Source organism: Parambassis ranga, chromosome 6, assembly GCF_900634625.1.
Source record: "Parambassis ranga chromosome 6, fParRan2.1, whole genome shotgun sequence".
Classification (NCBI taxonomy): domain Eukaryota; kingdom Metazoa; phylum Chordata; class Actinopteri; family Ambassidae; genus Parambassis; species Parambassis ranga.
This window is the reverse complement of record NC_041027.1, coordinates 15,738,558-15,756,057: the sequence shown is the minus strand read 5'-3', so window position 1 is coordinate 15,756,057 and position 17,500 is coordinate 15,738,558. Positions and strand designations below refer to the sequence as shown.

The following is a 17,500-nucleotide window of genomic DNA, read 5'->3' as shown; positions in this document are numbered from 1 at the left end:
ACACAGACAGACACAGACACACACACACAGACAGACACACACCCACACACAGACAGACACACACACAGACACACACAGACACACACAGAGACACACAGAGACACACACACACACACACACAGACACACACACACAGACACACACACACAGACACACAGACACACACCCACAGACACACAGACACACACAGACACACACAGAGACACACACACACACACAGACACACACAGACACACACACAGACAGACACACACACACACACAGACACACACACAGACACACACAGACACACACACAGACACACACACACACACACAGACAGACACACAGACAGACACACACACACACAGACACACACACAGACACACACAGACACACACACAGACACACACACAGACACACACACACAGACACACACACAGACAGACACACACAGACACACACACAGACACACACACACACACACACAGACACACACCTTGACGATGCCGTTGACCAGCGGCTCAATGGACGCCTTGATGTAGCCTTTGCTGCTGATCATGAACAGTGTGTACTGGAAGTATCCAGCCGGGCCGCAGTGAGTGTGAGTGCCGCTCAGAACCACGTTCTCCTGCCGGTACAGATCCCCGTACTTCACTTGCAGCGCCTGCAGAACCTGCACACACGTGTGTACACTATGAGGACCATGACCTGAACCCACTCTGTGTTTGTGTGTGTCTGTGTGTGTCTGTGTGTGTGTTCACCTCAAGTCGCAGCCTCTGTGATACCATTCCGACGTCTGCAGTGACGAACACAACTCTGCGCCTTCCGTCATCAATGATGAAGGCTCGGCTGTACAGTCGAGTGTGTATGCCTGCAGCTGTCTGCTGAGGGTTCGCATAGCCCATCTACACACACACACACACACACACACACACACACACACAGAACTCAGTGTGATCATCAGCAGAAAATATTGAGGACAGTAAAAGTCGGTCAGCTGACATGTGAAGCCTGTTTCCTGTTTGTTTCCAGTCACAATAAAACTTTATTGTCTCACACAGTGTACACACACTGCAGTGATGTGTAGTGACACCGTGTGGTGAAGTGTTTGGCATTGACACGAACATCAGTGATCGGTGAAGAACACAGACTGTCAGCTCCTAAACAAGCCCTCTGCAGGTCAGTCTGAAGGTCATCAGAGACGATGACATCATCAGGAAGTGAAGTCGCCCTGAACACGTGTGCCTTCAGGTCACCAGACTTCAGTCACTGACATGTCTAGTGTGTACAGAGCTGTGTGCTGCCTAGCATAGCATGCTGTGTGCAGGTGCAGACAGACCAGAGGGATCTCAGCAGGCGGCCCGGTGCAGTCGGCCCGACCGACTCCGATCAGGAAAGGTCTGTGCTGCGGCGCTGAGGTGGGGGGAGGGGTGGACCCTGGACCTGACGGAGACAGGAGACGGTTTGTCTTTGGGGAAGCTGTTAGCTTCAGCTGATGTCATAACAAGCAGCCCAGTCCCCTCCAGCAGAGAGAGGAGCTGCATTACTGTCACACATACTGTAACAACTCATCACAGTGGCGCCCCCCTGTGGCCGTGTCAAAGCTCAGGCGCTTCCTCACCTGTGGCTGTTTCCCTCGTGGCCAACACTGCGATCAGAGAGACACTGACAGCTGTCATGAGGACAAAGAGGACAGCCAGCGTCAGCTCCAGAGCAGACACGCCACAGCACACCGACTTCCTGCCGGCCATGTCAGCACGCCGCTCACGATGCCAGCTGTGGATCAAAGGGTTAACAATGTAAGTGTGCTGCTCACAAGGCAAATCTAACATCTGGAGGGGGGGCACATCAGCGGCCCCTGCAGGTGTGTGATGCTGTTCTCACCTGAGAGAAGGGCTTCCACGTCACAGCAGATAAAGGTGGAGGAAGCTTCGCTCTGACGGCTGATTCAAACCAGAACCTGAGAGAGCTGAAGATAAAAACAGTGGAATCTTATTTTAAACGTCTTCAGTGCTCCTTTACCCCCCAGCGTGGTTTCTGTCAGAGGGGACGTTGGCGTAAACAGCCCACAGGTGGTGCTGATGTCCTCCAGCTCTGTGACAGTCCTAACCTGCAGCTGATCCGAGGCCCGTCCCCACAGAAGCAGGCGGGCCTGGTGTCACAGAGGACGATGAACAGACTCACCGTCAGTGTGTGCAGCGCCAGGTTCCAGCAGAGGAAGAGTGTGTCTGATCCGAGGACTGCTCGACGGCTGGATCCGCTGACGGAGGACCTGAGCTGTTATCTGACAGATAAGCAGCCGCAGGCCCAGCGCTCCAAAGGTCTCCTCCTGACAGCAGCTATAAAGCCTCAGATTAATCCCCAGTTATCAAAATGCTCACAAACAGCTGATGGGACTCGCTGCAGGTCTGGGCCTTCCTCTGGACCTGCAGCTGTTTAGTCATCACTACATGTTCCCATGTTCTCCCTCCAGATGCCAGCCTGACCCGGCCTGCAGCTGGAGGGCCGGTGCACAGCAGCACAGTGACGGGGCTGTGTGGGCAGCTGCCGACCTTCCAGTCCGGTATCTGGAGATAAATCATTCTGTGGAGATAGTGACTCGGTTATTCCCTGAGCCCGATAAGAACAGGCTGTTTCCTCACACCTGGTCCTCACACTGATCCAGCAGGGGGCACCACACTTCACTGGAATACTGAGGAGTCTGAAGCCTTTCATAATATGAAGACTCCTGACCCTGTCCGAGTGTGCTGAGGACAGAACCATCAGAGGTGGGTCAGGACATCAGGTTGGGTTTGTTTACATCCTGAGAGGCTCTGGATGGAGGCTGTCCTTCAGGTCCGGTCCTGATTGGTCCTGGTCTGTGCCGGTGTGTCCCTCAGGCAGTAAACATCTCTCAGGATGTAAACAAACACAAACTGAGTGAAGGTGTCAGACTGCCCTCTCAGACCAGTTGGACTGGGTGTGCTTGTTTTTGACACCCGACACCAGACGGGGCCCTTCCCACGTTTGTGAGGCAGCCGGGGGAGGTGTGTGTCCACTTAGTGAGGTGCTCCCTGCTAGAGCTGCTGTTGATGCTGCACAGAATGAAGCACTCCTGTGGGTCTGGGGGCGCTCGGTGAACGGCTCAGAGGGAGCCGGGTTAATGATTGAGGGTCAGCTGGTGACTTATTGACGGAGGGAGCTGCTTCTTTTTGCCTTCTGGCTGCTCAGCTCCAAGCAGCCTGCAGGCCTGACTTACATTCCTGCCCGTCTTTAAACAAACTGACAGCAGGTGAAACCTGTTCCATCTCGCAGTGCGAAACAAGAACTGTTCAACACTGTGGGACCAGACCTCCTCAGGACCAGGACCACACACCAGCTGCTGGGTTCAGCCTGCAGTGATGGCTGCTGGGAAGCGGCGGAGCATCGGGGTGTCTCCTCCGGACGGCGGGTGGGGCTGGGTGATCGTCAGCTGCTGCTTCATGGTGACGGTCTGCACGCGAGCAGTGACCAGGTAACACTCTTTCTGTCTCGGTCTTTGTGTGTCTGTGAGGACCGGTGCTTAAACACTGCATTCAGAGGACACGTGCCGGTCTGTTCCAAAGGAGGACCTGGTGAGGGCAGAAAACAGCAGTGAGAGAGAGTGTGTGTGTGTGTGAGTGTGTCTGTGAGTGAGTGTGTGTGTGAGTGTGTGTGAGTGAGTGTCTGTGTGAGTGTGTGAGTGTGAGTGTGTCTGTGTGAGTGTGTGTGTGAGAGTGTGTGAGTGTGTGCGAGTGTGTGTGTGAGAGTGTGTGAGTCTCTGTGTGTGTCTCTGTCTGTGTGTGTGTGTCTCTGTGTGTGTGTCTGTGAGAGTTTGTGTCTCTGTGTGTGTGTGTCTGTGTGTGTGTCTCTGTGTGTGTGTGTGTGTCTGTGTGTGTGTCTCTGTGTGTCTCTGTGTGTGTGTGTGTGTCTCTCTCTGTGTGTGTGTGTGTGTGTGTGTGTGTCTGTGTGTGTCTGTGTGTGTGTGTGTGTGTGTGTCTGTGTGTGTGTGTGTCTCTGTGTGTGTGTGTGTGTCTGTGTGTGTGTCTGTGTGTGTGTGTCTCTGTGTGTGTGTGTGTGTGTGTGTGTGTGTGTCTGTGTGTGTGTGTGTGTCTCTGTGTGTGTGTGTCTCTGTGTGTGTCTCTGTGTGTGTGTGTGTCTCTGTGTGTCTCTGTGTGTCTCTGTGTGTGTGTGTCTCTGTGTGTCTCTGTGTGTGTGTGTCTGTGTGCGTGCAGACTGGTGAACCTAGTGAAACCTGCAGACATTCCTCTGTGATGACTCAGCAGCTGTTAGAGCTTTGAGTGCAGTCTAACCCACAGCAGGAGCCTGAAGTGATCTGGACCCTGAAGTGATCTGGACCCTGAAGCTTTCAGGTTTGCTTATAGTGACCTGGGGGGGGGGCTTCTTCAAAGACCCCTCTGAACAGTGGTGGTCTTTCTGTCCCTCACGGGCGGCAGGAGCAATAAAAGTGTGTGTGTGTGTGTTTGTGTGTTTGGGGGGGGGGGGGGGGGGGTGTTGCCGCCATACTGTCCCTTTCTTTGTGAGAAATCTCCTTATGTCCTCTGTGTGTGGAGGACCAGCAAACAGCTTATCTTAACAGTGATAGGACTAATATGTCCACCTCTGCAACACTGTAAATGTGTGTCTGTGTGTGTGTGTGTGTGTGTGTGGGGGGGGGGGGTCCTTTTAAAATGTGGGACACGTCCCTTTGATATAATGCCAGTGACACCTGTCCTGTCCCTCTCCTGACGGTGCTCCTGACTCATGCACATTCATGTGCTTGCAGCTGTAACTCAGACTTCACCCGGCAACAAGAAGTTCTATTTTCTGATTGGCCAAGATGTTGCAAATTCCAGACAGCTGCATGAGCGCACGGCGGTCTGCCTTCGGTTTATAGGACAGTCTATATGGTCTATGGCGGTGAAAATCCTCCACGTGTGGCTCGTTGTTTGCCTGCTGATCCACGCTGAGTCTACGGTCAAATACACATACACTCTTTGCATGTAACTACACTATGATTCCACCCCGTGCTGTGACCACCACACACGTCAAAGATCATGGATTAAACCAGCGCAGCTAAAGGGCAGTTAGCCAGCTAGCTAAAGCGGTCCAGTTTCTGAGAAGCGGCGCTCAGAGCAGCAGCTCCGTCTATGAATAAATGAAGTGTTTGTTTCCAGCAGCTAGTTTTACTGACATGAAGACGAGACGGGACGTCTGTTTCTGTCAACACACAGCATCACAAAGATAGACACACAGGCAGACACACTCTGCAGCTGTAAACAGGCTGTTTACAGGCTTCATGGGTCTGCAGTGATCAGCTGATTGATAATTAAAGTGACAGATTTACTGCTGAGGATTAAAGGGTAAACCCTCACTGGGTTAGCTTAGCATCAAAGCTAAGATCAGCTCTGACTGTGTAACATGCAGGCGTCACTTAAAAACACGTCTGAGCACGTATGGACAGAGCCCTCGCTCTCAGCTAAGTTACAGTTAGTTTCTAGGTGTTATGCTAAGCTAACCTTAGCCTCTGTTTTTAGCTGCTTGTCTTTGCTCTGCTCCTCTGGCGCTCTGTTGTGCACAGCTCTCTGCTGTACGGTGGCCCCTTCAGGACATTTCGGTGGACTGTCATTATAACTCGGTACTCGGCTCTGAACTCGTTAACCCCGCTGGGTCCTTGCTGAGAAATGAGTCTCTGAGACGTCCACACCTGAACAAACAGCAGCTCCCGGCACAGACATCAGAGCATGCGAAGGCCACGCGCTGCGTTCAGGAGCTCCGTCATGGCTCCTCAACACGAGGAGTCACAGCTGCTTCAATGTGAATCAGACACAAGCACAATGCAGTTAATCCAGAGAACCACAGTAGAAACATGAAGTCTGCCGTAAACCAGGGCTCAGCAGGATCCTGGTCCTGGGTCAGGAGGTCCGTCAGACGTCACGTTAAATGAACAGCAGCCTTACTGTGGCTTCTGCAGTCATGTGACCGGGGGGTCGGCCACGCTCACATGGAACAGTTTAAACACGGTGTTGGGGGTTTCATGGGTTAAAGGAGCTGCAGGGCCTCTTCCAGATGTGTCTGCAGCTGTTAGAGACAAGCTGTGACCTTTGACCTGCAGCTCCTCCTGACCCCTGACACTGTAAACCCAGTGCCTCAGGCGGACCCACCTCATCATTCACACATCAGTGCCAGCTGCTGGTTTGTGAAAAATGTGAGGCTACACATTATATAACACACAGACACACACACACACACACACACACACACACACACACACAGAGACACACAGAGACAGAGACACACACACACACACAGACACACACACCTCTGATAGGACAACCACAGCACGTACTGTAAACAGTTACCTGTGACTCCCAGGATGCTTTGCAGATGGCGCTGTGGTCCTCTGTGTCTGCAGGTGCATCTCCATCTTCTTTGTGGAGTTCCAGGCTCACTTCGGAGCGGACTACTCGGCCACGGCGTGGATCCACAGCCTGGTGGACTGCACCACCATGCTCTGCGGTCAGTACCTGTCTGTCCACAGTCTGAGGACCTGCTGGACGTGGAAGCTGAAAATGTGTGTGTGTGTGTGTACAGCTCCTGTCGGCAGCCTGGTGGGGAACCGCTGGTCCTGCAGGATGGCGGTGATGGTGGGCGGACTCCTGTCCTCCTGCGGCCTCCTGCTCAGCTCCTTCACCACCAGCATAGAGATGCTGTACTTCAGCATGGGGATCCTCACAGGTCACCAACACGTCTTCATTGACTGTGTGTCCCTCACCGACTGGCACTGTCCTCATGATGTCTACATGTCCCGTCCCTGCAGGTCTGGGCTTCGCCCTCTGTTACACCCCCGCCATTGCTCTGGTGGGCTGTTACTTCCGGCAGAGGAAGGCGCTGGCGTACGGGATCGCCATGTCGGGCAGTGGAATCGGGACGTTCGTGCTGGCTCCAGCTGTGCAGCTGCTCATTGAGATGTACTCATGGAGGGGGGCGCTGCTCATCCTCAGCGCCTTTGTCGGCAACCTCTGCGTCTGTGGGGCGCTGCTCCGGCCAATCACACTGCGAGAGGAAGAGGAGGAGGAGGAGGAGGAGGAGCCATGTGATGGAAAGCCACATGGTGAGTACCGTTTTATCGCACAGGCCTCGAGGACATGACCACCACTAATCTGAGTCTGTCCTGATGCAGGGGACGTCTCACCACAGGACGCTGAGATCACCATCAAAGAAGTCCCCAAAGACTCCAGAGACAGCCTGTTGGACAAGTCATCGCCACCATCTTTACCGCCGGGAAGCTCCACCCCCGTGCTGACGGGGTGCCTCAGCTCCTGTTTCCTGTCCAGTAAGGAGTACCGCTTCCTGCTGATGCCAGACTTCCTGGGTCTTGCCGTGTCCTTCCTGTTCCTGGCCAGCGGCTGCAGCCTGCCCTTCGTCTACCTGGTGCCCTACGCTCTGAGCACGGGCATCAGCCATCAACACGCCGCCTTCCTCATGTCCATCCTGGGAGTCATCGACATTGTGGGAAACATCACCTTTGGCTGGCTGACAGACAGGAGGTACGTCCTCACCTGTCCTCAGGTCCAGGACTTCCTTTCTGCTGCTGTAACTTCCTGTCTGTCTCCGTCAGGTGTCTGAAGCCGCACCGCCTGGCCTGCTACGTCTTCTCGGTGGGGATGGAGGGTCTCTGCTGCCTCTTCACGCCACTGCTTCACTCCTTTGAGCTCCTCGTGCCCTTTGCCATCCTCTACGGGTATTTCGATGGCGCCTACGTGGCCCTGATCCCTGTGGTGACCTCGGACACGGTTGGAGCTCCGTACCTTTCCTCCGCGCTGGGCGTGGTCTACTTCCTCCATGCTATCCCCTACCTGGTCAGCCCGCCCATCGGAGGTGAGTTTATGCTGTCATTTGGCTACTTTGATGACGTCTGTGACATGTCGGTAAAACTCTCTTTCTGCAGGCTGGCTGGTTGACGTCACCGCCAGCTACACAGCCACCTTCTTCCTGAGCGGCGCGGCCCTGCTGGCCAGCGCGCTCGTCCTTTCCATCGTCACCGGGATTCGCCGTTTACGCCACCGGCTGACGGCCATCAGCAAGGATGCCAATCACGAGCCTTCCCGCCTCAGCCCGCCCGACTGTTCAGGGTGCTTTATCACCTTCAACAAGGAGGCGGCCGGTGACCAGGGAGACAACGACCAACCAGATCAAAGCAAAGACACCTGGAAGGCCGTGATTGGCCGGAAGAGCCGACACTGAGGAAAACATCTGTTCTGCAGCAACGTCCAAGTTCTGAACCGGACGAAGAGCCTCAGTGTTTGCTAAAGCCAGCTAACATGCTAACGTGCTAACAGCGCGGGAACACAGAAATATCAATGATCAGTAATAACGAGCCGCGGACAGACGGCGGGACGTGTGCAGATTTAAGGTCATCACAGATAATGAGGATTCTCAAACATTCACCTGTGTGAGCGATCAATGTTCGGGAATGAACGAAGTAACTGTTCTCAGCTTCTGGTTCAGCGCTGAGCACAGCTGATCTAAAGACTCACAGTATTGATCGATTTCATGTTGTTTTTATTGAAACCATTTTAATGAGGAACGTGGCAGAAAGTAACTGATTACCGTCACACATGTGATTCTATGTATTTTTCTAACTACGTTGCATCTATAAAACTAAAATAGCCGTGTTTGTAGCTTGACCTGTCACTCAGGTATTGATCGGTCCGTTTGGTCAATCAGCAGCTGATTTTGCTGTTTTTTTTGTTTTTGTGTAACTCCTGTTACGGACTGTGTGTGTGTTTACATTTTCAGGTCAGAGGACGTCTTCAGGTCTCTAACTCAGGTATTGATTAACAGGAAACAATCATTAGTAAATCTTCTGTCCAATCATCACTGCAGGTTAACATGTCTCATAAAAACACTTGTGGAACAACTCAAATTCAGAATAAGACTCATGCTGCCGTCTGAAGCAGCAGCGCTGTGTTCTACATTAGAACATTTACAGAAAATGTTTTTTGGTTTGTCAGAACCGATCGCTCCTGAAAAACATGTCCATCAATAAAATGAACACTCTGCCAGAGGTGTCTGTCTTTGGACATTCCGGTTTCCGTAGCAACCTTTTCCAGCCATGAAGTGAAGCACGGGAGGAGGCAGGGATCCTTTTCACTTTCCATAAAGTCACAGAGCGTGCACCGTTCTCTCAGCTCTTTATTGACCCCCGAAAATAAAATAAAAAGGTAAAACGATCACTGTACAGTCTCTTTACACTCACTGAGAGCATCCTGACGGACGTGAGAGCCGACAGTCTCGTGATGAAGGTGATGATGTCACTTCCTGCATGTTTTGGAGCGCAGCTGTCTTTTGATAGTGAGGTGATTGCTCTCCTTTTCTTCCTCTGCCTCTCCTGACATCTGACAGATAACACAACGCAGCATTATCACACTATCAACAGAGGGGGGCAGCATTTCACCACAAAGACTGGGGGAACACAGGGGCCAGGTCCAGCCCCTGGTCCAGCCCCAGCCCCAGGTCCAGGTCCAGCCCAGGGGCCAGGTCCAGCCCAGGGGCCAGCCCCAGCCCAGGGGCCAGGTCCAGCCCCAGCCCAGGGGCCAGGTCCAGCCCGGAGGCCGTATTTTGCTCAGGTCTGATGTGGACTATGAAGCATATATGGCTACCATGCTAACTTTACGATCTACGGCCACAAAAAGCTAGCGTCTGATGAAGCATGTCTCACCCCGAGTGGAGAGTCCAGCAACAGAGTCGATGCGTCCGTCTTATAAAGCTTCTTGCGTCCTCGCTGTGACTTGGTTGCCGTGGTTACAGGCAGTTCCACCGGGTGTCCGCTGACCAGGCCGATGATGGTTTTAGCTGCAGAGGACAGCAGAGCTGAATAAACACCGAGTGGAGCAGCAGCGCCCCCTGCTGTGTGAGTGAGACTGACCTTTGCTGCCCAGGATGGACGGGGAGCTGTGGATCAACTCTCCGATCTTCTGCAGAGCTCCGTCTCTCCTCTCCTTCACCACAGAACAAGAAGCACAGATTAAACCTGCTGACAGGAAGCACGCTCACCTGTCACAGCGCCACCTGTCACAGAGCTCACCTGTCACAGAGCTCACCTGTCACAGAGCTCACCTGTCACAGAGCTCACCTGTCACAGCGCCACCTGTCACAGCACTCACCTGTCACAGCGCTCACCTGTCACAGAGCTCACCTGTCACAGCGCCACCTGTCACAGCACTCACCTGTCACAGCGCTCACCTGTCACAGCGCTCACCTGTCACAGAGCTCACCTGTCACAGCGCTCACCTGTCACAGCGCTCACCTGTCACAGAGCTCACCTGTCACAGAGCTCACCTGTCACAGCGCTCACCTGTCACAGAGCTCACCTGTCACCTCTGAGTGCTCACCTGTTTGTTGGTCTGGATGTTTCCTCTGCCTCGGTTCCTCTTGTTCTCACTGAATACCAGGTCCTGAAACACAACGGCACACCTGATGCTACAGTGAGGAGCAGGAGCAGGAGGTGCAGAAGGAGAAAGAAAGGAAAAGGGTGATGATGATGTAACTTACCTCCACCTCGCAGCTCTTCCGCTTCCTCCTGCTAGTTTTGGGGGTTTTCTTTCTATCGGCCTTGTTGGAGCTCAGAGGAGACGTGTCCTGGTAAGAAAAAGCAGTGAATGGAGCACGCCCTCTGCTGGAACCCATTGCATTCTGGGTGTTGAATGCTTTTTTGACTCACCTGTGGCGGTCTCTCCTCCTTCAGTCTCTGCACCTCCTTCTTCACTGCCTCAAACTGAACCTCCTCCTTGAGACCCTGCCTCCTCTTTCTCTCCTGGAGTTTCTGGATCTCCTCCTTCAGCTCCTCCACCACAGACACCTTCCTCTCCTCCACTGTGATGTTTTCCTTCTCCCCTTCCTGCCTCCTCTGCAGGTCCTCTTTCAAACGCTGCAGCTCTGAGATGGAACATCAACGTTAGAGTTACACACAGACACACACACACAGACACACACACACAGACACACACCTCGTCTCAGAGTCTCCACCTGCTGGCGGCCTTCCTGCAGGAGTTCGTCCTTCTCTGATAAGACTTGATGCAGCTCTGACATAGACACAAAGAGCAGCCAATCAGGAGCTGCAGAGTTACAGCTATGACATCATCCAGGTGCTCCTCCTCACCTCCGATCTCTCGCCTCCTCTCCTCCTCCAGTCTCTCCATCTCCTTCAGTCTTCCCTGCAGGGCTCCAGCTTCTGACTCAAGCTCTGCCCTCATGGTCTCCAGCCTGGCAGAAAACGCCGCTTTCTGATTGGCCAGCTCATCTGTCAGCTCCACACATCTGTTCTCCCTGCAGAGGATTATGAGGTGTAATAAAGCTGCTCTGTTACTGAAGCCTGATCAGTAACAGTATGGATTACCTGTGTGTCAGTGTCTCCTGCAGCTGCATTCTTTCTCTCTTCAGCTCCTCCATCTCCAGTGAGGTCTGGGTTAACCTCTGCACTGCCTCCTGGCTCTTCTTCTTCAGCTCCTCTATGGCAGTGTGGAAAACGCTGCTGCTGCTCTGCTCCTCCTCCTGCAGTCAGCCAATCAATAATCAATAACACATCATCATCAGCCCCAAGCTCACATCACAAACCAAAGACAGACAGCACCTTGACTTCCTGCCTCAGACGCTCCACTTCCTGTGTCAGCATGTTGATGGAGTTGGTCTTCTCCTCTGATTGGCTCTCCAGGTCCTGGAGGCGGCTGCTTGTGGTGGTGAACTGCTGTGACAGGCTGTCGGACCTGTCAGTCTGCCGTTTCAGCTGTGACTGCAGGTCGGTCACCTGAAAGCCCAGACAGAAATCAGTGTGGAGGGAGGGAGAAGATATGAAGGGGAGGCGGAGAGGGTCAGTACCTCTGTCTGCAGCTGGAAGATGCCGTTCACCAGAGCTTTGTTCTCCTTCTGCAGTCTGGACGTCTCCCTCTGCTCCGACTCCAGAGACAGCAGCACAGACTCACAGTTTGGACAATGGTCCAGATCTGCAGGAGGAGGATCAGTGATGGAACCTGGTGTGTGTGATAAATATTTACATCATGATGACACATTTAACTCTTACCTGTCAGCTTCTGCACCTTCTGCTCCAGCAGCACATGCTCCTTCTTCAGCCGCTCCACCTCCTCTTCCCGCCTCCTTAGCTCTTCCTGCAGCCTTGTCTCCTCTTTTTCCAGCTCCTCTTGCCGGCCCCTTCTCCTCTCCTCCCCCTCTCTCAGCTTGGCGATGGCCTCCTCCTTCTTGTCATTTTCCTCCTGCAGCCTCCAGATCTCCTCCTCCAGAACCACTGAGGAGCAGATCAAAAACTGTCAACAGTAAATGTAAACAGTATATACAGTATAAACCTCAGGCGCTCCTCCTACCTCTCTTCTTGGCCATGCCTCCTCCCTCCTCATCTTCCAGAGAGTCACGAGGGCGCTTCCTGCTCTCCCCGTCCTCTCCTCCGGGCTGCCTCAGTTTCTCCAGCAGCTCTCTCTGAAAGGTGCAGAAATCTTTACAGACATGAACCCTGTGACCTGAGAGGATAACAAGCAGAACGTGTGTTTACGTCTCTGGTGGCGTCATCCTTCAGTCTGATGATGACGTCATCTTTCTGCTGACAGATCTCCATCAGCTCTGAGAGCTTCAGTCTCTGCTGCTCCAGACTCTGAGAGAAACAATAACATTGAATCCAGCAGTCGTTACTATGACCGAGCAGACAGCGCAGAGGAAGACCGGCTGGGTTCTAAAGTACCTCCTTAGCTTCCTGCAGCTGGTCATGCGTGTGTTTGTTCTCCGATCGCAGTGCCTCCATCTCTGCAGGAACAAATCAAAGGAAGGATTCATCAACTAAACCCACGCAGTGCGTACCTGCAGCGTGTGTGTGTGTGTGTGTGTGTGTGTGTGTGTGTGTGTGTGTGTGTGTACCTGTCTCCTCAGTCAGACAGTGGTGGACACTCTGAGCGTCTTCTCTGATCTTCTCCAGGTCTTCAGTCATGGAACTGATTATTCCCTCCAACAGAGCAGCCTGGTCCTGCTAACAGCCAATCATTATCAATCAGTCAATAATCAATAACGTGCACTGGATCATGTAGCGTCTGAGTTTACACACCTTGCTGCTGTCGGCATCGACCGATCTGCTGACGAGGTTCTTCAGGATCTCCATTCTTTTTTCAGCCCGCTCCTCCAGGATCTCTCGCTCCTTCTCCAGGCGATCACTGATGTGAAAACATCTGGTTAACCACCACAGCAAACTGCGATGTTCTTCATCACACTCCTCATCACGCCTGTTACCTGTAGTCTTTCTCCATTTTGTTGAAAAGCTCCATGAACTCTGCGCTGACTTCCTCCCTGATCTGAGCCTCCAGAACCAAGCGCAGTGCCGCCTCCCTGTCCGACTGCATCCACACATCAAGTTACCGTCACACACTCACAAACACAAAACACATAAATATACAACGGGCAGTTAACCTCATTTTCTTCTTCCATTGTCCTGTCCTCCTCCTCCTCTTCCTCGTCATACTCCCCTCCCGCCTCTAGAACTGTCCCCTCCATCACACTCTCCTCCTCTTCCTCCTCGCACACTTCGCCATCGTCGTCCTCCAGCAGGTCCTCCAGGCTTGTGTCCCAGGCAACAAGCGAGCTTTTCCTGCCCCTTCCAGATATGTTTCTGCGCTGGTCTGCCTCGTCAATGATCATTGACAGTTCCATGGCTGAACTTTGAGGGGCGTCATTCAGGGCTGCAGGCCTGGAGTTCAACACCACCACCTGGACAGGCGAGCTTTCATCAGCCACAAACCACCTGAGTCTAAACAGCACCAACTGCCACCCTCAGCAACAGCAGGAAGCCATAACATGTGACCAGCAGTCACATGACCAACATTCACAGAGTATCTGTCTGATATTCTGCACACAGAGTTCTCTCTGCGCGTAGTCATGATTGTGCTGTTTGCAGTGACAGTAGGGAAAACACACAGGAACCCATGTAGTGTGTGTGTGTGTGAGTGTGTGTGTGACCTTCTGTGCGAGGGCAGAGAACTTGAGGACGTTGTGCGTCTCGTCGAAGCAGGATGAGTTCTGGTTGATGTTGACCACCATGGAGACACGTCCGGCACCACAGAAGAAGAACTGCAGGAAATGGGTAAGCTTGGACTCCCTAAAGGGGACGTGGTGCTGGAACCTGCCAAGAGATGTCATCAGATAACTGTCACATCACGAAGGAATAACAGGTCATAGTGTGCACACACACTCGCTGACGGTGTCGTACTTGGCGTTTTGGTTGAGCCTCATGGCGTTGATGCACTTCCCGAGTGTAAGCAGAGAGCTGTTGATGTTTCCGGCCTCCTTCAGCCTTTCTCCAGTGTTGTGTGTCCGAGAGCAGCGCTCTGAGCCGGCCAGGTCGCACAGTGCCAGCCTAAACACACACAACAACAACAACAAGACACAATCACAACAATGGTAGGTGAGCTTCCACACTGAAGTCTGAGAGATGAGTCAGCCTTACTCGCTGATGCCGAGGACTCTGGGAACACCAACATCATCCACTCGGAGGATCCTGATGGAGAAGATGCTGTGGCTGCAACAGTGAGCAGATTACTGAATTTAAACCTCGGACTGGCTGACACCACACCAAAACAGAGAGATGAGCGATGTAGGGCCGCCGACCTCCTGCTGGACAGCTGGTTCAGCCTGGTGGACGAAAAGCTCTGGTTCTTCTTTCCGATCTTCATCACTCTGTAGGCTTCCTCACGGCTGTTCACCTGGATCCAGCGCAGGTCTGAGGCACAAATACACACACCGACACAAGTGAGACATTTACATGCTGTGTATGTACATGTTTGTGTCTGAGCATTACCTTTGATGAAGGAGTTCCCTTTGACGTCCTGAGACAGACGCAGCACTGTCCTCTTATACTGTCCACTGGGAACCTGCAGGTAATTCACATTAACACAGTGCAACAGACAAAACGTAGTTTACAACACCGCAGCAGAGTAAACCTGTGTGTGTGTGTGCTACCTGTTGCAGCAGATCATGGATGTTTTCGTTGTAGATTTCACAGAATGAAACCCAGACAGAGAAACGCACGCTTGAGTTGACATCCAGGCAGAAGCTGTCAGCCTCAGAGCTGCTGTTCATGCTGCTGTCCGTGCTGAGAGTCGAGCCTGGAGACAGAGACACACAGGGACACACGGGCAGACAGGCAACATACATTTAGCTATAATGAGGAAATAAGTCTGTGTTAGAATCATTAGGATCAATATATCAGAGTATATGACCTTCTAGAAATGATGATCTCCCAGCCGTCAGACTTTTGTCACTCTGCAGACAGAAAGAACACACACATGAGCAAAATGCACATGCTGAGACCACGTGGTAATGTCACTACTTCCTGTGTCTGACCTCCTTGAGCAGCCTAAGCAGGTTGGCCTTACTGCTGTTCTCGGCCGCCTGCTGCTCTGGGGTTAGTCTGCTAAAGTCTCTGCAGCGCTGCGGTTTCAGGTCATTCCGGCTGTACAGACGGCCGTCAATGCTGTTAAAGATTACTGACAGAGACCTGGGGAGCAGACCCGAGTCATGATCCGGGCCTGAGAGACACACAGACTGTTAGTCAGGCACAAACTAACAATCAGACAGACAGGGTGCGTTTCTAACCGAGGAAAGTGAAGGTCTTTCCAGCGTTGGTAACTCCGTACGTAAACACCAAACAGTTTCCACCGTGCAGGACGTCTCGGACCAGGCCACGGACTGAACCCTCAAACACTTTCCTCTGACTGGACTCTGGACTGAACACCTCCACAACAGAGCACCCAGAACACAGTGTGAAAAACCAGTCACACAAGCAGACAGGTGCAGCGTGATGTCACAACTACCTGTGTGAAGGTGAACTTCTGTGCTGTTTGAGGGAGGGACCTGTCATTCTGTCGATTTGACTGACAGCTTCGCGGGGCCTTGAGGACCACAGTGTCTGGGCCTTCGATGGTCACGCAGTCCTGAGGAAGAAACAACACACACACACACTGTGAGAGTAGGTCTTTAATGTGGGTGTCAGCAGTTCGAACAGTACCGTCATAGAGTGGTTTACCTGTGACTCTCCATTGTCGCTCTCAGCTGCAGTGAATGGTCGAACCCTCAGATACACCTGCAGGTTTTCTGCCTGCGATGGACCAGTGTCCTGTCAGAAGAACACCATCAGTGAAAACTATGACAACCTCCAGTGCCGTCAGCAGCCGTCCCACCTCGAGCACACAGGCAGACCTACCTGTACTGCCGCAAACTCTCCCAGCAAATCTCTCTTTATGTCGCCGACTTCCACCGGTCCGACTCTTTCTGGTTTCCCCGCTAAGCATGACTCCATCATCTCTGCTAACAGACAGTCAGAGTTCTCAGTTCCTGCTCCAGCTCTGGAGAAATCATGAGCTCCACCCAGCAGCGCGGTAGTGACGGCTGCTTTGATGAAGGAGCTTTAATATGCAGTAAGTTTAACGTCATGAATTCTATACAACCAGCAGCAATAAGAATTACAGTCAGAGAAACAAAACACACATCAATCAGTCATTTAAACACCTTAAACAGTTACTACATTAAAACACATCACAGTAAAGACGAACTGAACATGTTTATCTGCCGCTGTCTTTGTTGTTAGCATTAGCCACGATTAGCTAAGCCTCATAGTGGCACATTCACATTTTAACGTATTGTAATAAATAAATCATCGCGTTAAATTAATACCACATGATGTAAAGAACTTTGTACCGCGCTGTGACTCACTCTGTGTCTTTATTTACCACACACGGTGTGTGGACACGGACGGGCGCTCGGTAACGTTAGCTGCTCTCTTCTCTCCGCGGTCTACGTTTTAAACTGGCACGGACGGACCAATCAGAGAGCAGCGAGATCTCGTTTACATCTCGCGAGGTCAAGTGGCTCAAAAACGACGATAGAATACAAGATTTTAATATTTTACAGTGACAGGGACCAGATAAAGTTCCACTCATCCCATTCATATTGAATTAACATAAATAGAGATACGAAAAATATTAATGTATTCATTTAATTACACTTATTTTATTAAAATGTGGTAACATACACATAAATCGGTCATGTCTCAGTGTGTTTACATTCTGTACAACAGATTCATTGTTTGTTCGGTTTTTATTTGTTTTTACTATTTAAGTGAATTTTAAGGTTAACTTCTTACGAAACAAACAACAAACCAAAAAGTAAACACCGGCGGGTGGTGGTGACGTCATCAACAGGGGACAGCGCAGTGAATTAGGAGCAGTTGAAGCGGATTTGTGGATTAGAGCCTCGGGGACAGCAGCTAGCGGCTACTTTGATGCTTTATCTGGATCAGCTGAATCTATAAAAACGTCTTTGTCGTGGGGGGTCGCTGTGCTGTGTTTCTGTCGATCTGTCATCGATTTAAGACGGAGACGTCTGCACCGAATAACCACTGCGAGGGACGCAGTTACACGGTTGCCTTGACAACGGTGAGCAGTCCTGTTGCTGAAGGTCTTTGGTGGGT

At 52.1% G+C, this 17,500-nt stretch overlaps 4 protein-coding genes across 11 annotated transcripts in view; 2 read left to right on the top strand and 2 right to left on the bottom strand.

Annotated features, from left to right (window-relative positions):
* The window catches only part of asah2 (N-acylsphingosine amidohydrolase 2), an 8,170-nt gene extending 5,129 nt beyond the window's left edge, over positions 1-3,041 (bottom strand). For all 3 annotated transcript variants that reach the window (XR_003670939.1, XM_028408730.1, XM_028408731.1), the window contains exons 1-6: positions 2,167-3,041; positions 1,867-1,951; positions 1,604-1,758; positions 1,322-1,425; positions 744-887; positions 479-655 (exon numbers count right to left, since the gene is read on the bottom strand). Coding sequence is in view for 2 of the 3 variants with exons in the window: in XM_028408730.1 (XP_028264531.1) it covers positions 479-655; positions 744-887; positions 1,322-1,425; positions 1,604-1,733 (555 nt within the window). In the remaining variant the exon portion in view is untranslated. The remainder of the gene's footprint in view (positions 1-478; positions 656-743; positions 888-1,321; positions 1,426-1,603; positions 1,759-1,866; positions 1,952-2,166) is intronic.
* slc16a12b (solute carrier family 16 member 12b) lies at positions 2,997-9,047 on the top strand. The gene is made up of 7 exons (XM_028408735.1): positions 2,997-3,475; positions 6,395-6,498; positions 6,574-6,717; positions 6,800-7,093; positions 7,163-7,529; positions 7,601-7,860; positions 7,931-9,047. Exons 1-7 carry the CDS (start codon positions 3,363-3,365, stop codon positions 8,224-8,226), a joined length of 1,578 nt encoding a protein of 525 aa, XP_028264536.1. The 5' UTR covers positions 2,997-3,362; the 3' UTR covers positions 8,227-9,047.
* LOC114437797 (kinesin-like protein KIF20B) lies at positions 8,738-17,318 on the bottom strand. 5 transcript variants are annotated; one of them, XM_028408727.1, is made up of 32 exons: positions 17,190-17,318; positions 16,235-16,335; positions 16,058-16,147; positions 15,846-15,965; positions 15,628-15,766; positions 15,376-15,560; positions 15,252-15,294; positions 14,992-15,137; positions 14,831-14,903; positions 14,641-14,752; positions 14,480-14,551; positions 14,243-14,389; positions 13,993-14,155; positions 13,447-13,743; positions 13,270-13,373; positions 13,088-13,193; positions 12,904-13,012; positions 12,731-12,792; positions 12,545-12,643; positions 12,360-12,471; positions 12,062-12,283; positions 11,860-11,984; positions 11,615-11,788; positions 11,381-11,535; positions 11,144-11,310; positions 10,992-11,066; positions 10,706-10,920; positions 10,537-10,623; positions 10,377-10,439; positions 9,911-9,983; positions 9,704-9,837; positions 8,738-9,380 (listed from the first exon to the last, which is right to left on the bottom strand). In XM_028408727.1, exons 2-32 carry the CDS (start codon positions 16,331-16,333, stop codon positions 9,297-9,299), a joined length of 3,852 nt encoding a protein of 1,283 aa, XP_028264528.1. In that variant the 5' UTR covers positions 16,334-16,335; positions 17,190-17,318; the 3' UTR covers positions 8,738-9,296. The 5 variants fall into 5 exon arrangements, with proteins under 5 accessions (XP_028264528.1, XP_028264529.1, XP_028264527.1 ...); XM_028408728.1 differs by having other exon boundaries at positions 16,235-16,338; positions 17,190-17,316; XM_028408726.1 differs by having other exon boundaries at positions 16,235-16,338; positions 16,744-17,244.
* A 10-nt stretch (positions 17,319-17,328) lies between these two features.
* The window catches only part of bbs1 (Bardet-Biedl syndrome 1), a 2,654-nt gene continuing 2,482 nt past the window's right edge, over positions 17,329-17,500 (top strand). The window contains exon 1 of one of the 2 annotated variants that reach the window (XM_028408734.1): positions 17,329-17,465. The gene's annotated coding sequence lies outside the window, so the exon portion shown is untranslated. Of the gene's footprint in view, positions 17,495-17,500 lie in introns of both variants that reach the window. The other variant, XM_028408732.1, reaches the window with a different exon arrangement.

Excerpts from the sequence above, each read along its gene's own strand:
- slc16a12b (XM_028408735.1), top strand. The coding sequence starts at position 3,363 with ATGGCTGCTGGGAAGCGGCGGAGCATCGGGGTGTCTCCTCCGGACGGC. Across the intron at positions 6,499-6,573 it reads CTGCACCACCATGCTCTGCG|CTCCTGTCGGCAGCCTGGTG; the intron begins GTCAGTACCTGT and ends GTGTGTGTACAG. Across the intron at positions 6,718-6,799 it reads CAGCATGGGGATCCTCACAG|GTCTGGGCTTCGCCCTCTGT; the intron begins GTCACCAACACG and ends CCGTCCCTGCAG.
- LOC114437797 (XM_028408727.1), bottom strand. The coding sequence starts at position 16,333 with ATGATGGAGTCATGCTTAGCGGGGAAACCAGAAAGAGTCGGACCGGTG. Across the intron at positions 14,552-14,640 it reads AACCAGCTGTCCAGCAGGAG|CCACAGCATCTTCTCCATCA; the intron begins GTCGGCGGCCCT and ends TCACTGTTGCAG. Across the intron at positions 13,374-13,446 it reads CAATGGAAGAAGAAAATGAG|TCGGACAGGGAGGCGGCACT; the intron begins GTTAACTGCCCG and ends GTGTGGATGCAG.